The sequence below is a fragment of the Anser anser genome, assembly GCF_964211835.1.
Source record: "Anser anser genome assembly, chromosome: 2".
Classification (NCBI taxonomy): domain Eukaryota; kingdom Metazoa; phylum Chordata; class Aves; order Anseriformes; family Anatidae; genus Anser; species Anser anser.
In genome coordinates this window covers 157,644,894-157,662,313 of record NC_139721.1, presented here as the reverse complement: position 1 = coordinate 157,662,313, position 17,420 = coordinate 157,644,894, and the positions used below count along the sequence as shown (strand labels likewise).

Genomic DNA, 17,420 nt, shown 5'->3' with positions numbered 1-17,420 from the left:
CCAGCCTTTTTCAGCTTCTGCTCTTTTCATGGCTGTACTGAAATTGCATTTTAGATGCCCTAGACAAGTTACACGGGATAGTCCTGAGGATGGGGCAAGAAACTTTTTTTTTTTTTTTTTGGAGCTTTCTGACTGAAGAGCTTTTCCCATTCACTTTTAATGAGACTCTTTCCTGTTGTTTTTGGGTCGGGTGATTTATGTAACGAGAGATGCTTTAAAAACTGCTTCTCATTCCTTTCAGCTTACTGCTTATCAGTAATAAATTGGCTGGTTTTGTGGTCATCTGTCATCCAGTGGGAAAAATAATGGTCTGAATTTCTCAACAGGAAAAAACTTTGGCCCTTTTTTATGAACCCAAAAGGGGGGGGGGGGGGGAAAGGTGGAGCCTAACTCCTTTATTCCGTCTAACTATACATAGAGCCTGGGCTGAGATTTGTACATCCAAGTAAGCACATATCAAGTCTGTTTTGATGATCGTACTGCGTCTTGATCGTGGTTTCATAGTTGGGATTTTTGCTGGGTAAAAGTTCAGAATCTTACTGCTTCTCCTCCATCAGTGTCAATCTATGCTGGCGTGTGTTTTCAGGCTGCAAATAGTTTTGCTTACATGGATGTTACGCTTTGATAAACAGTCTTGAATGCAAGCCTCTTTTTGTTGTTCTGAGTGTAGTTTAATTTATTTTCTGGGTACAGTCAGTCTGTTGAAATCTTAACCTAGCCAGACATGCAGATATTTCAGAAATATCTCTAAGGGGAGGTATCCCACGAAGCCAGAGAGCAGTTGTCCCTGAAACTCAGCTATTTGCCTCCGTTGGCAAGCTCAGTGCTGGTGGAAAGTGCTGTTTCCCATCTCTGAAAGCCGTCAGCAGCAGAGGTGCAGTATGGGTGAGCTGTTAGGGAGCACCACGCGAGAGCTGCTGATCTGCCTCAGGTCCGAGTCAGGCTGCTCGAGGTTACTGCCGAAAGCAGCCTGAAGCAGCTGATGTGACGCTGACGCAGGAGAGTGGTGGCAGAAACGTGGCTGTGATACACAGCTGGCACTGATAAGGGGTGCTGGCGTGCCCCGTTACTCTGACACCCTCTTTCAGATCTGGCAACGTGAGCCCGAGACAGATCTGTGAAGTTATCTGCTGCTTGTTCCCTTCAGCAGAAATCGCAGCCCCTTTCCTCCGGTGACGAAACTGTTTTCCAGGGATCTAAGCTTAGCAATGTCAACTTGGCACCCTGGCCTTTTGGTCCGATGTTACTCCAAACTAAACCTCAATGGATATTTCTGGACAACTGCTGACCTGCTCTTTGCCTCGCTGACATTCCCATGTCACGGATTTCATTCGTGCCTTTTAAAGCTATCTGATGCCCAGTCCTGCTCTCCAGCTCCCGGGGCTTTTTATTAGGAAGAGGAGCAGCTGTCCTTTTGTTCTTGTGCTTTTTCTGACTGTGACCTGTTTGGTCCTCTACATTCTCCCTGGTTTGAACAGCTCTCAGCTAACAGGTGACCCACGGCTGTGGCTAACTCCACAAAACAGTTGCTCGAAAGAAACAGCCGTCGGTGATGGCTGCTCCATCGCACAGCAACTTGTACTGTCCTAGTCTAAATCAGAGGAGACCTCCAAAAATATTTTCAAACTGTAAATTTTTTAAATGCTGAAACATTTCCAGACAGGGCTCTTGGATCTTCTGCCTTCCTGAAGGCTCCTTGTTAAATCTGCTAAGGAGATTGTTGTGTTGGAATAGTTAAACCTTGCCTTTTTGTGAAAGTTGAAGATTATCTAATCTACCTCTTATTCCAGCCTTTCATCTTGACGGCGTGATGAAGTGCCTGGCCAGCAGATCAGCCAGCCAGACCAACAGGGAGCGTATGACAAGTCCTGTCTCCCTGGTGGAGACCTAAGACATCTCGTCCTCCTTCTGCCGCGTTAATCTCTGATCCTAACGCGCTGCTGGACTTAGGAGGGGCCAGATCAAAGTCACAGGTTCTTAGAAATCCTCGTGTTTTTGTTGACTTGTTTTGTTAGGAGAGAGCTACACTATTCTGAGTCCCTCTGGAGGGCTTTTAATTAGTGTCTCTACAAATAAATTTCAAACCGTTAAGGATGGGATAAGGCAGGAGGCTGGAGGGGCTGTATACGATTACAGGATATGGAACTTGTATAGATATGTTGCCATTCCTAGCTATAATAAGAAGAGTATGAAAAAAATAAATTTTTCACTTTATTTTCTTCAGATTTTCGCCTGTAAATGTTTCAGGCCTAACTGCAGTAGGCTGTTTTACCCCCTTATTTTAATATCTTGCTTCCTGCCTTAATGCTGTCGTCCCTCTCATACATCCACACAAGTGCTCTAGAGGGAAAGGGGCAAGAAGTGGAAGTTCCCGTAACTTTCTCCCTCTGATATGCTTTAACCAGGGTTAAGAAGAAACTTCAAAAATGAGAAAATCTCAGAAATCTGCATAGGTGTCTACCTTTGGTTTGTGTAACTTGTTCTTCCCTTTCCTTTAGAGCTCCTTTGCTGCATCTGTCCTCTTCGGCCCCCGAGCTGCTGGATGCAGGCGGCTGTTCTTCCTTCTTGAGCGTTTTCTTCCTCAGTTTGTCAGAGGCTGACAAGGTGCAGATTTAATTCTTGGCTCCGGTGGCAGGCAGGCTCACCGAAACCGCTGCCTTCTGCTGAGAGGTCTTAAAGAAGTAGCAATGAATCCTGCTAACGCCCAGCGCTCAGGGGATACGGGTGCTGAACGTGCTGCACCTTCGGTTCTGGGGCAGATCTCAATTCTCCTGAAATGAGGTGGTAAAACACCGTTGATCCCCAGGGATGCTTTCAGCCTATTTGTGCCAGGCCTTTAAATGGCAAATAATGTCTGAATTATCATCAGTTGCAGGCCTTTGGGTTGGAAATGGTAGTATTGCATTTTGTGGTTCTGCCTGCCAGCCAGATGTAAAGGAGGAGGTTTCTTCTGCGTGTGATTTGTCCTGCATCTGGCCTGCTGCTGGGGTTATAGTGTCCCGTGTCAGATGTGCTTCCCACAGCCACTGGCTCTGCTAGACATTTCTTTTGCCTCTGGGGGCATGTAATGTAATCCTCCCGCTTTTATCTGCGATCTTGTTCCGAGCGAGCTTTCCTTTCTGCTCAGGTTTTCATCTCTTTCTCCACCGCTTTGCCCCAGCCCCGCGTGCCGAAGCATTAAATGGGAAGGCTGATGAGCATCAAAGGAGAAACGTTACAGAATCACAGAATCCTCTAGGTTGGAAGAGACCTCCAAGATCACCGAGTCCAACCTCTGACCTAACACTAACGAGTCCTCCACTAAACCATATCACTAAGCTCTACCTCTAAACGTCTCTTAAAGACCTCCAGGGATGGTGACTCAACCACTCCCCTGGGCGGCCCATCCCAATGCCTAACAACCCTTTCCGTAAAAAAGGAATTAGAATTAGGAGCGGGCTTCCTGAATTCCTCCCCGTGCTTGCTGATGTAGGTGAGGTTGAAGAAAGGCGTCCTGGATTTGGAGCAGGAAGCAGCGCTGATGTTTGCGGTGGCTTGCTGTCGAAAGCGAATCAGTGGAACAATTAGAACTTCTTACCCCAGGGGCGCGATTACTCGCGTTTTCTCCAGCAGCAGAGCTGGGTTTAGAAGTTCCTGGCTGCTCATTCTCCACCCTGCCTGGAAAACTGGATTACCAGTCATGGCAGTGATCTCATTTACAGTGTGGCTTCGTGAGCAGATGCGCTGGCACAGCAGGCGAGGTGGTGAACTGTTGTTCTGGAACTTGTTAAATCGCTTTTTGCTGCCGAAATGAACGCTGGAGAAGCACATAGTACAGGGCGTGTGTTGAAGGAGACAAATTTCCTAGATATGTGTGTGGGGTGCAAGACAGGAGTGTATTTACTAGGGTTCAGGCAGTCCGTTGGGAATGTTCTGCCTGATCTTACTCTACAAGGGCATTGCCCTCTTAGAAATTCAGGACGCTGGTTTGCTCGCAGGTTGCTTGTGTCTTCGTTGCTCAGATACTGCTGCCGTGGGTGGAAATTAACCGTTTGCTTCCGGAAATTAGAAACTGCCTTCTGAGGATGGAGTCAGACCTGATCGGCTGTTTCCTAGCCGTGCCAAAAAGGGCAAGGCACGCTGCGGGGCTTCCCGCTCTTCGGTCCTGGGGGAGAGACCAGTGATGGGGGATTTGTTCCCTTCCTGCAGCTGGACAGGCGTCGCCTGACCCCTCTGCTCCAGCTCTGACGGAGCAGGAAGGGCTCCACAACAAGTCCCTCCCTGCAGGCTTGTCTCTGACCCGTAGACGTTCCCGTAAGGCGACAAAACCCAACCTGTAAGTCGACGTACGGCGAGCTCCCTCGTGATTTCCCCTGTCATTAGCAGCCTTCAGAGCCGGGGCTTGTTAATTTGAGCGGAAAACCACTTCTCTTCCAATTGCCGTACAGTTTGCGCTTGGAGAATGTACTTTCTAAGCAGACATAACAGGGTTGGTGATCGGCAGCACTTTTAACGATGAACGGGCGATAACGCGAAACATTTTATCACGTTGCACAACATCTTGTAGGCTTCCTGTCCGTGTGCTGCTCGGCGTGCACTCGAGAGGCAGGAGCTTGTTTATAGCTGCATTTTTTTCCACATCAATCTCTAAACGTCTGCTCCTTTCCTTTGTGTGCTCTCGGACTTTGGGATCAGTTGCTCATCGCCAGGCTTCTTTAAACATCCTTATTAATGGCGGCCTTGTTTGTGTTTACATTTAGGCTCCACTTCTGGCTCTGCCCTCAGTCTTGTTTTGTCTTTTCCTGACGTGCTTCCCCTTCGGGGCTCGGAATAGCTTTTCGGTCAGCCCCAGCCAAACTTCACTTCTTTTTCTCTCCCAGCTTAAGCTTAGCCCCTCTTCTGTGAGTGCGGAGCTTCTCTCGTGCGTTTTCTGATGGGAAAAAAACGAGGAGGGAACTGCTGTAACCATACCTAGTGCTATGTGTAGTGCTAGTACGTAACACACACCAGTACTTCACAACGCTGTCATCCAAAATAGGAGACATGTTCAAGGGAAAACTCAGATTTTTTTGGTTTAAAGACATCCTAGTGGATTTTTATTCCTAAAAATGTTGTTGTAACTCTTCTGTAATATCTGTAGCGTGTGCCTTATTTCCGCTGTTAACCTTCTCTTCTGGCCACTCGATTATGGGAGCTGTTTGTCTTGCAGATTGTTCAGCCCCGCTGTGCACACGGAGCACAAATCCATACTGAAACTGCATTTGAGCAGAGGTGCAGCAAAGTTAAGGTGTACTCTTTCCTTCCTCAGGTCCTCTTTGAAGCAGGTTCGGAAGCTGGCTCAGAAACCGGCACTATCTGGAATCGTGCTGCTGTTTTGAAACAGGATGATGGATTTGTAAAGCACGTGCCTTTGTGTAGATCTGAGCTCGGCTCCAGCTCAGCCGAATGTTCCCAGTTAATTTCGAGCAGCTAACATACGGCCGGATTGGGAACAGGCCAGTTTGTGCAAAACACTCCTTTTTTTTTTTTTCTCTTACGCTGAGGGTAGGGCTCCAAGCTACTGTCTTGTGTTGGAGTGTAACGCAGCTGGTGAAAGGGAGAAAATTTGCCTAAGCAAACAAGGAGACCTCACCAAGGGTATCACACGCTTAACCGAGATGCTTGGGAATGGCTTTACATTGAATTTTTCAGGCTGATGCTGAAATACAATGCCAACCTTACAGTAGCGACTGTTTTCCTCAGTAGTGAGATTCCCGTGACTTTGTCTTTGAGTGGCTCCGTGTTTAGTTGTGGTTTTCTCTTTGGGGGTATTCGCTCACACCACAGCAGCTCCCTGAACCAGAATGTCACAAGATTTCTAACGCTGCACACAGCAGTGTGTGGAGATGAAGCTTGGCTTCGTTCTTCGTATCCCACTGCGCTGCCTTTTACAAGGTTGCCTTGGATTCTGGAGGTAGCTCCGACCTCCCCATCTACCGATCTGCGTCTTGGGAGAAATACCACACCGTGTTGTGATGCCAGTAGCAAAACGGTTTTTTTTTTTTAACACGTGTAAACAGAATGGGGATGATCCCTGTAACGCTTTGTTCACCAGGAAGGTGGCTCTTGGCTGCTCTGCTGTTCCCTGAGCTCAGCATTTCGCTGACAGCCTCGTTGCTGTTTCCCTTTCCGTCGGAGACTGGCGAATTCCTGCGCTTTTTTGAACATCACAATGGGAAGAAGTGCAATTTGGAAAACATGCTGAAAATGGCAGATTGGACTAGAAGCAGCTGCACAGTACGGGTGTGAATCAGCTGTTGCCCTTTGCAAAGGAGTCTCATTGTGTGCGTGCCTTGTTGGCTTTTTTTTCCCCCCTTTTCTCCCCCCACTCCTTTTTCTGGGCTAAGTGCAACCTCTAACTTGGCTAACGCAGGATTTTTGACCACACGATTTTCAGCACCAGATGATCTGCCTCCTCATGTTCCCCGAGCCCTTCGCAGGAGAAGGGAAATGTTTTTGAACAAAGTCTGCTAACAGCCTTGTGGGTGGGAAGAGGACAAAACGAGTACGTGAAGAACCGCATATTTTCACTGGACTTCTACACAAGCGGCAGTTTGTTCCCCAGATAAAGGCACATTTCAGAGGGGAAACCTGAACAGTGGAAGAGGAGGGGTTTGGGTGGTTTTTTCGTAGGTGTCACAAAAAGTCGTGTCCAAAATAAGAGCATCAGGGCTTGCAAGCATGTACTTCTAAAATAGGGATACGTGGGAGGCTGAATCCCAGGTGAGTCCCCACACTGTCCAGGAGAGTCCTTTTCTTAGCCAGCAGAACCTAAAATGTGAGATTTCAGTGAAGGAGCATGTGCCCTGACTTGGGGGGTGTTACAGGCTCCTCCAGGAGAGGAAATCTGGCTCCCACCTGAGCCTTCGGCTGATTAAGACCCGAGTCAAAACTATCTGAAGAGGAGTGGTTCTGTGCTTAGACAGGGTAAAGGAAGGCGAAGAAGGGTATTCTTGCATGAAATGTTGGGGGGATGTTGTGCAACTAGACTTCTCTATTTTATTTATTTATTTTCTGTTTTGTTAGTGTGTGCTCAGGTCATGTCTTTTGCAAATGTCGTCAGCCAAGGGAAGTTTTTTGGGGGATGAGGAAGCCGGAGGTGCCATTCAGGGGAGCAGCCGGCGATCAGAGCGGCTTCACTGCTGACACGCGAGAGCTACCAGCATCCTCCCCTGCTCCCAGATGTGTTCTCCCTTCTTCTTACCCTCCTTTTCCGTTCTGTTGGCTCTGACGCTCATCTCTTCAAGGATTATGCTCACTACCAACCAAACAGAGCATTTAATTTTTCTTTTCCCCCTTCTCAGTGCAGTTTTCAGTTGGTTTGGATGTCGTAGTATGTGAGCACCAGCTACGGTGGGCTGGAGAAGATGGAAAGTGTGCAGCTGGGCAGAGCAGGAACGTGGTGGCTCCCCTGGCTGCGGAGAGCTGGTGGATAACCCCAAACACATCATTTCCCACAAACCTGGGGACCCCGTGCACCCGTGTCATTGTTTCCTCTGCAGTTCTATCTGCAGAGTAAGCCTTTCCACGTGGTGCAGATTCCAACCCTGTAGTCTTTTTGCTCTTACATGAGAATCCAAAAGTAAAATATTTTGTTAACTGAAAACCTATCTGCATGATTATTCTGGCCTAGCGATTCATAGGATAGTTAATAAAATAAATTTTAGGAGCAATAGGGTTTAATGCCTAGCTGAACCTTAAAGGATGAAAAGGACAAAAAAAAAATCCCATTGTATTTTTCAGTTTGCTTCAAGAATTTACAAGGTGGAACTTGTAATCTCCGCATTAACCAAATTCATGTGACCAAGTTTCTCAGCGTTTGCTGTGCTTCAGATACAGAAGCGTTGTGTTTCCTTTCAAAGACAATCAAGACTGCGTTTGTGCTTTGCAGTCATGCCTGCCTTTCTCATTCTTTAAGAACTTGTTGGTACTGCTAACATTACTTTGTGCCCGTATCTTTAAAAATCCCAGTACTTGGCTACCCAGTGATGAACCCATATAAACTCAAGTCTGAAGGTGCTAACTAGCACACGCCTGGCAAACAAACTGAGACATCCTGTGCTGGAGCGGTAGGAGCAATAAAATCAAGCTCTGCGTGTGCATCTAGACTGAAGATGATCTTCTCAAAGAACCCAGTACCCAATATATCATGAAAATGGGACCTGGCACAAGAGACCTGTTCCTGGTCATTGATTCCATTTGTTCCTGGCTGCAGCTCCGGGAGGTAGTTTACTCTATCAAGTGTGGGTTGTCATGCAAGGTGATGTAATTCACACCACGGCTGGGAGAAAAACTAAAGGCTGATGTTTCTAGGGAAGGGTCCAAGCTATCCCAGTTTTGTCTGCAGCGAAGAAGTGACTCACTGTCAGAATTCAGTCCCGTTTGTTCTCTGTATAATTATTTCCACTTTTTTTTCTTAGGGCAGTGCCGTCCCTTAACATACTAATTTTTTCTTGCTGTTCCTCTGCATTGAGTTTATGAGAGCTCAGAAAGAGTCTAATTTTATCAAGCTTGTTGCCTTCTGCTTGTGAGTCCTGGCAGCCCCCTGCTTTTTCCATTTCCCCCTCCTGCTTCTCCAGTACTAAAACAGCTGTAGCATCAGTATCTACTTAAAGCCCTTCCAAGAGGTCTGTGTGTGTACACTTTACGTTTTGGCTTGTTCAAAGAACCTCTCAGGCACTTGTGGTCGCAGGGTGTTTACAGCCCACCGTGAGGATCTGCTCTTCTTTAAGGCTCATGAGCATAAGGCTTGCGTTGCTGCCTCTGCTTTCCTGCAGGAAATGCTGCAGCTACGGACTGGTCCTCACCATTGCTGCTTCCCCTCCCAATAAATTCCAAGAACTTGGGTACTAAGTGCTTATAAAGTACACCGAGCTGCAAATCAGTTCTTCTAGATCACGCTAACGTGTTTAACTATTTTCTCTAGGCTCCGTTTTGGATATTATAAAGCACATTGTGGCCAAAGGAGAACACAAGACCGGTGTCCTGGATGAACCCTGTATAGCCACAATCCTCAAGGAGGTGCTGGAGGGGCTGGACTACCTGCATAAAAACGGGCAAATCCACAGGTATTTTACATTTCTCATCTTTGTTCTGAAACGAGTGTCACTGAAACAGAGCAGCTGAGCACGTGCACTCTCACCACCCAACCTGCTGTTAGGGTATGGAAAGTGGAAAATAAAGATGGGAGCTTTGCTGAAACTCAGGACTTGAATTTCTGCACAGTAGCTGCTTCTTTAGGAAAGCCATGACCAGGGTAAGTTTGGGTGAACTTCAAGATATCTAAAGTTCTTGTATAGAAGAACTCTTTTCACGGGTCAAGATCCAGCTACAATGAGTAGTTGTTAGAGCTGGTAAAACTTCAGCTGCTTTTGCTTCTTGCAGTGCTACAAATCACTAAGAGTACTGCGTAAGAAATGTTGGGCAATTCAATAAGGAGCCCTTCAAGCCTGGTTCTTTTTTAAGGCTAGCTGCAGGCTAGCCTGTTTTGTCAACATGACAAAATTTAAATCTGGGTAATTTCATTTCGAGGAGGTGGAAACAGAAGTGAAAAACTTATTCTGTAGGTAAAAGCCCGTTAACTAATGGCCTGGGATTTGATGGATTGCTGCAACGCGGGTTTCTGTACTTGTCTGTCATTTGGGAGGTATTTTTAAAGCATGTTTTCCTGTCCCCTGGTGTTTCAAGGTGTGGCGTGCTTTAGAAAGAGAGGATACTAAGTCAGTACGTTCTGCCGTTAAAAAATAATAAAAAAAAAATGCAATCCTAAGTATGCACTGAAAATAGAACATACAGCTTGTGGGTAACATACATCATCCCAGCCCCGGGCTGCTGCTGGGAACAACAGCCTCTTCTTCCCTGGGAATTCTCTGAGCTTGGTCATCTTCTGGTACAATGCCATGATAAGCACTGCTGCTGCTGTGCTGGAATAAGTTTCAGTCCTCTTGCGAGAGCTGCACAAGAAGAGGTGACTTTTTTTTCGCCAAAATTTTTAATTAGAAAAGCCAAGCAGCATTTATTTCATAGTTTTGGTCAAACCGACTGGTCTTTGTAGATTGTTTGGGCTTAAAAAGAACCAGAAGGTTGGAAACAATTTTGGGATCATTCTTCTCCCTGAAAGAAATCTCAGATTTCAGCTTCCAGTCTCCATTAAAGCTCTGATTTAAGAAGGCTGGTTGTCTCCACTGAAGGCAGGTTTGACTTCGCAGCTGTTTTAGCTGTGTTTTCAAGAAAATGACTTCGGGCAGCCTAGGAAGCAAACATAATAGACCAACTTGCTTGCTGAGCACGTGGTCATTTCTTACCCTTGCACGAGTGATTGGCAAAACCCTGTTCATGTGTGATTTCCACTTGATTTGCTTGGCTCATCTTGTCTCACGAAACTGAAATATATGTATGTTAAAGCAGCAGGAACGTGTTAAACCTTAATTTTTTGTGAAGATGTCGCATGGTGATCTCTGTGTTGGAGGAGAGGTGTTTCTCTGCGTGCCTTGCTGTAGTGGAACAGCGGAACTAGTGATTGTGGTGAGGATTGTACAAAGCATATTCGTGGTTTTTTCCTTCCTGCACTCACCAAAACCGAGATGCTCACGAAGTTCAAACTGCTTGCTCCGAAGAAAATGTGATTCATACTGAATCATTCTGCAGCGGACTGAATCCAGCTTGCTCTGACTGCTCTTGTCCCGCTTGTCGAAGCATTTTGCTCTTATTTAGGACAGAAATCACCGCAGCTGTGGGAGCCATGTCCCTGGTGCAGCTTAAGGCTGCTGTTGTGCATCACCTACTTTGACATATTTATTGAGGGCGGCCCGTACAGGTACTTGTAGGGTGTTTTATCAGAAAAAGCGTTCAGATTACCGCTTCGTGAGGGAGCGCAGTGATCTGGGGAACTTCTTTATGCAGAGAAACCAGGAGAAGTGCTAATGCTTAAGGCATGGAAAGGAAGTTGTGTGGGGGCTTCCTGCCTGTGATGCGAAGGATGGGTTCCTGGTCGTTGGCACAAGGCAAGCTCACGTGCCTTTGAGGGAGGAAACACGTTTCCTTAATGGAGTTAATCGTGCTGGCTTGCATTTTATCCAGATGTGTATACAGCACCGGGATAAACACAATTTAAAGCTGCACGAGGAGAGGTCCCATCTGCACCGCACATGGATCTCTGTATGTTTTTCCCATTTCGCTTAACTCGAGGGGTCATAATACTGGTCCTGCCTGATGGGGAACGCAGGTGGACGCCTCGCGGTCTTGCCAGAGATGCTCTTGGGGGGAAGTGTTTAAAATAACTGAACTTTGGTCCCCTGGGGCAGCTCAGAGTTTCTGTCTCTCAAGGAAACTGCACCAGGGGATGGCTGAGCTGCAGGACCGGGTGTTTGCAGCACACCTTGGGCCGAAACGAGGTCAGCTGGGAAGGGGCAGAACCGAAGGGCTTCCTTTAAGCAGGGCTCAACGAACCCAAAGCGAGCAGCAGTCCAGCGAAGCACAGAGTTCGGCTGGGATATTTAGTGTCGGGATATTTAATGTCTGAACCCAAGTGTTGACCTGAAGTGGGGACAGCTTGTTGCTGCTCTAAATCATCTGTCAGGCCAGAAAACATGTATCTGATGGTGGAGGTCTCAATACTTCTGAATTCTGTATCATGTTAAATGGGTAAATTAAGTGAACACGTGGAAAACCGGCTTAATGAAACTGCTGCTGCTGAATCTTACCCGGCCTAAGCTCGTCTTGAACTTAATGCCACTTCCAATTAGGGTCTGGGGAGCTGGCTTCGTGTGGAAGTGTAAATCTCCTGCCTTGGACGGGAGGGCAGTTGGACGGTATTTTCTAGAGGAGATCAGAAAGCCAAATATGTAGTGAAAGCTTAAATTATAATTTTTTGTTTGCTTTCCTAATTAACAGCCGGAGTGAGGCTGAGCCCTGAATAGCTGCCGTTCAGCGCGTGTCTCCAAAGCGATATTTTTTTGCTTTCATCGTGCAAGGGGTGAAAGGAACAGCAGGAGGCCTTATGGAAAAGACAGAGGAGAAAGCGGAATAGGTTTTATTTTCATGAACCAGGTAACAAGTACAAACGATCCCCATCACTCCCTCAGATCAGCACTGCCTCCCCTATCTCCGGGCTGGCAGCTCCGTCCCTGTGCCAGCTGCTACAGCCCCATTGTGATTTTGTGTCGCCCGGCGATCCCAAGGACAGTTTGAAACCCCAGTGACCCTGTTAACGGGTTAACCACTCTGAAAGCTCCGTGTGAAGCCGTCCTGCAGGACAGACCCTGCTTGGGCACGTTTTGTGAAGTCCCCCGGGACCTGTGACACTGTGCCAGGCAGATCTCGCTGGGGTGCCTGCAGCAGGTGACACGCAGGGCACGTCGAGCCTCTCCCCGCTCGGGCTCGGGTTCCTCCGCGTATTTGGGGTCAGCAGGTACCCAGCGGTTTAATGAATGACTTGAAAATAAAAAAGCAAAAGCAACCCCGGGGGGTTTTATTGGTTCAAGGGGCTTGTCAGAGGGAAGTTCAAAGCTTTTCCAAGTGCTGCTCTTTATGGCCAGCTGACAGACATATCACGCCGATTAACTGCTGCAAGGCCTCCGTGTCTTTCTCCCTATTTTTATCTCTGAGCTTATCTTCTGCCCGTGATTAGCCATTGTGTAACTGAATAGTTCAGTCCACGTGCAATGATATATTGCTGGAATGGTTGTATATTGTCAGGTTCTCCTCTTGCAGCTTAATGGACGTTATGCTTGTTTTTCTGTAAAAACAAAAAAGCTGAGGAAGTCCTTTAGGGTTGCATGCACTCGAAATACTGGCAAGGCGGTGATCCAGCTATTAATTTTTTCTCTGCTATACTTCTGGGGGGGGGAGAGAGGTGCAACAGCCTGTTTGATATGCTAAGTTAGACCAGTTTGTGCTCCGGTGTGGAACTGCTTTTTATTTTTATTTATTTATTCTTTTAAATCAGTTTTGTGAGCACGGGGACAGCAGGGTGCTGTGGCAGCTGTTGGGATGTAGCTTTGAAGAGACCCTGGAAATAATATTCTTGATGTGTCGTTATGGCAGATGTATCGGCTTAGGACTGCTTTGGCACGGGATCAAGACCTCGTTGTTTTTTTCTCCTACCTGTATTGGGAGAGTTCCTGAAAAAAAAAAGCGTTGGTGTGTCAGCATCCACCCATCTGCACTGCCAGGCTGCGTGTGTATGGGGTTTTGCAGGAACGCTCCTCCAGGAGAGAGAGTTTAACGTAAGACGAAGGAGCTGATAGATATTTTTTGGCAGACCTCAACTGTCCTGCAGGATTCAAGCTCCATTTTCACGTAGCTGATTAATGCGCCGGTCGTTGTGCTGGCAGATCCTGCGGTAGAACTGGATTTCAGTGTGCCTCGGATTATTTTGACGACTCAAGTACTGCAGCTCTTTGTTTCTGTAGCGAAGCCGTAAGAAAACTTCACAGCCCCCCTCCAACCCGGGCTGTAATCTTATGTTAGGGAGTGCGTTTCGGCAGTGAAATTTGGAAAGGAAAGGCTGGGGGATAACGGGACGTGGAACATTTCGCCTCTAATTGCCAGGCTGATTTTTTTTTTTAAGGCAGGACAGCAGTAATTTGGAAACTAGCTCTTGTTCAGCCGTGGGAAGGGGATTGCCCTGATACAATTCACGGAGGCTGTCTTCTCCTACAGAAACTTGGCACCTCGGAGGTATGGGAATAATATTGTGTCCCCCGAGGCAGAGAAGTGCTGGGGAAAGGGAGGGGAATGAAGGTTCGGACTCCAGACCGGTATTTTGCAATAATTTTATATTCAGGGGAGTGTGCTTTGGTCTCTTCTCCCTGAAAATAAAGGATGGACAGAAGTAACTTTTAGAGGTGGTTGTTAATAAAAGTTTTGCAGCTTTAATTTATAAACTGTTGAGTAGCCAGAGCAATGGAAATGTTATTCTTGTGCCTTTGGGCACCTCGGTGGGAAAGCAGAAGAAATGCTGCTCTGGATTGTACTCAGTGTTTTTCTCCCCCAAATAAACACCTTGCTGGGCAGTGCTGAGAGCACAAAGACCACTGAATCTCCCCGCTGTGTGCACCGCAGTCGGACTGGGGCGTATTGTGGTGGTTTGGCAAACCAGTGTGCTCTCCTGGTGGCTGTTTCTTCCACTGCATCATCCAGAAATTCATTGTCTAAAAAAAAAAATAAAGAAAAAAATCCCTGTGGTTGCAACGAGAAAATGAGAACCAGATGTAAATCCCGAATCTGCAGACGGCCAGAAACAATAGCTCCCGTGGAGACTGCCTCTATCTGCTTCAAGGAAAACTATCTCAGCCCTGAAGCCTAAAAACCGGCGATCAGAGTTCCTGGGGTAAACGTGGATTTCCTGATGAAAGCAGGGGAGGCTGCAGGGCCCTGCTGCGGCTCCAGGCTGGCGGCAGCGCCCCAGCCCTGCATGGTTTGAGGGTGCCCGTGCCTGCTTCCACGGGGACACCAAAAGATGGGCACTTGCTGCATGACCCCGTTCTGCTGCGATGTCCCCATGTCACTCACCCCAGACCCAGGTACTGCCTCTGGGCTTTGTCTCTGCATGCCCTGTCAAAATCATTTTGATTTAGTCTAAAAAAAAACCACCAACACACACAAACTTTTCCGTACAACTGTTAGGAGCTGTGTTAAACAGAGTTTAGGTTTTCTCTCCCCTTTGTTCCATGAAGATAAGAAGTTATGTGCAGAGAGTTCAGGAGCTGGACTTGATGCTCCTTGTGAGTCTCTTCCAGCTTGAGTTGTTCTCTGGTTTTGGGAAGGTAAGGAGCAGGAGACAGAGCGGGGCGAGCTCTGAAAGGTCCAGCAGCACTTGCAGGTTTGGGTCAGTGATCCCTGCCCGAGCTGCACACTAAACTAGTGTGGTTTCCAGCGGTTCCTGAGCTGTCGGGAGTGTTTGGGTTGGACGTGGTTCAGGGGTGGTAATCTTCATTCCTGTCTGCAGCGTTAGTTATATCAGGTGAAAATGTCACACTTGCTTACCTTTTGCCTTTGCAGAACCCCAACGCCATTCCCGTTTACTCACAGCCACCCTGTTTGCAACGTCTCCTGTCTCTGCTTTTATCAGGTTATTGGGTTGTTGGGAGTAGGTGACCCGGTACGGGCTCCTGCAGCGTCTCTCGAGCAGTAGGGAAGTTGTTTAAATCACTGATGTTCATCCATGTGTCAAGTGAGTAGCATGCTTCAAAAAGTTGGCTTTGAACATTGTCCCCTGTGTAATGCAGCAGCTTCCCTGGCCTTCAGAGATCCCAAAAGCTGCATACGGGGAGAAGCCTTAAGCATTTATTCAGGCTACTACAGTGTTCTCATTCATGTCTTATGCTAAAGCATAAGAAATACTTAATTTACCGAGTTTGTGTGGTAACATTAAGCACGCTCCAATTTCTGGTGCAGCCTCATAAAATTTTAACTTTAAACATTTACTGAATCAAATCACGTCCCATCTTGCAGAGTCCTTATAAGACTTCAAAAAATAAAGCTTAATGCTTTCAAACGCATTCAAGACAAACCCCCCCACATTTAGGACAACAAACAGGGAACTGCTGGAGAGAAATCCATCGTTTTGTGGAAGTGAGGAAAGCATCGCTGAGATAGACTGGGAGTGCCAAGAGGACTCATCCTATTAAAAGGTGACTTTACAATGGAAACTCACCCAATTTTAACTGCCTTCTCCACTTTATGCAATAAGCGGGATGAAATAAGGAGATCTTTCCCCTTAGAATGCCGGCATGACCTAAAATCGTCTTATTCTGGGTTTTGGAGCAGAAAGTCAAAGTGGCAAGTCTCCTGTCAGCCCTGGGCGTCTCGAATTTCTCGAATTTCTCCCTTCTCCATCGCGTACCGATGCTGCCAAGCAGGAGCTCGGGGTGGTGGCCTCGTAGAGCCGGATGGCGCTGGGCTTCGTGTGTGTGTAGATACACACCCTGCTTCTCCATGGCGGGGCTGCTTGTTGCCCTGTGCAAACCGAGACCTTTTTTAAGCTGCCTTATGTTAAAATCTTCAGCCTGATTCGATCTGAGGTGATGGTGTTTCTTGGAGGGAACTTTGATCTTCCCGCTCTGCTCTGCGCTGGTGCGGCCTCACCTCAAGCACTGTGTGCAGTTCTGGGCACCTCAGTACGAAAAGGACCTGAAACTGTTGGAGAGTGTCCAGAGGAGGGCTACAAGATGGTGAAGGGCCTAGAGGGGAAGACGTGTGAGGAGCGGGCTGAGGTCACTGGACCTGTTCAGCCTGGAGAAGAGGAGGCTGAGGGGGGAGGCCTCATGGCAGCCTGCAGCTTCCTCACGAGGGGGAGTGGAGGGACAGGCACCGATATACTCTCTTTAGTGACCAGCGATACGACCCGAGGGAATGGGGTCAAGCTGTGACAGGGGAGGTTTGGGATGGAGATCAGGAAGAGGTTCTTCACTGAGAGGGTTGTCACACACTGGGACAGGCTCCCCAGGGAGGTAGTCACAGCACCAAGCCTGTCGGAGGTTAAGAAACACTGGGACTGTGCTCTTAGTCACGTGGTCTGAATTTTTGGGTAGACCCGTGTGGTGCCAGGAGTTGGACTCGATGATCCTTGTGGGTCCCTTCCAACTCGGGATATTCTGTGATCCTATGATCTCTGTCATGACAGGGAGAAAGCAGGGAGACACATTGATCACTGGCTTTCTTCTTTCTTCGCCTCCCTGCTCCGTCACAAACTGGGGCAATCTGCCTGGTAGTTTGGGGGAAATCCCGAACATTTCTGTGCACTTTAGGACCACTTTTTAGAGCATTACCACAGCACGGTGTTGTGCACCCCTGGCATTGCCACACAAAGCGTCCCCACCTACTCACACGTTCAGTGACGTGCCATGAAACACTCAAATAAGACCAGGCTATCACTTGAGCGTTTTCCTCCGCTACCAGTGCCTAAAGCAGGGCCTCCCAGAAATATCCGGGCCTCCAGGGGAGGGAGGCAGATCTTGTGACTCCCCAGCTTGATTTTCATGCAGCAGCTGTTAAAGGAGCTTTGTGCCTCATCCCCGCTGCCGTCCTTCCAGAGGAAGTCGGCTCAGGAAATGGAAGGGCTGAGTAGATGAATTTGTGGAAGAAATCCCCTGTACAATTTCAGCAGCCGTTCGGTGACAGGAGAACTTGGTTTTAAAGCCTGCTGGGTGGGGGGGGTCCTTTCCTTTGGGGGGGGGACACGGGGAAAAAAACTGAAGTTTTGACTGAATAAAGGAAACCTGAAGAAGTGAAGTACGAAGTTATAGCTGGAACTTCTCTTGTAGTGACTGCTGAGGGGCTGAGCCCTGTCGGCAGCCCTTGCTGCTGGGCCATCCTTGCCAGAAGCCGACGGGTGCGTGCACGCGCTTGTGTGATGCCGCTAAACAGCGATGTGCACCGGGGCAAGCTCGTGAAACATC

The 17,420-nt window shown here is 47.8% G+C and overlaps 1 protein-coding gene across 1 annotated transcript in view; it reads left to right on the top strand.

Moving 5' to 3' along the window:
- The window catches only part of OXSR1 (oxidative stress responsive kinase 1), an 87,870-nt gene that overhangs the window by 29,446 nt on the left and 41,004 nt on the right, over positions 1 to 17,420 (top strand). Inside the window, exon 4 of the mRNA XM_083825453.1 lies at positions 8,945 to 9,086. Coding sequence (XP_083681579.1) covers positions 8,945 to 9,086 — 142 coding nt within the window. The remainder of the gene's footprint in view (positions 1 to 8,944; positions 9,087 to 17,420) is intronic.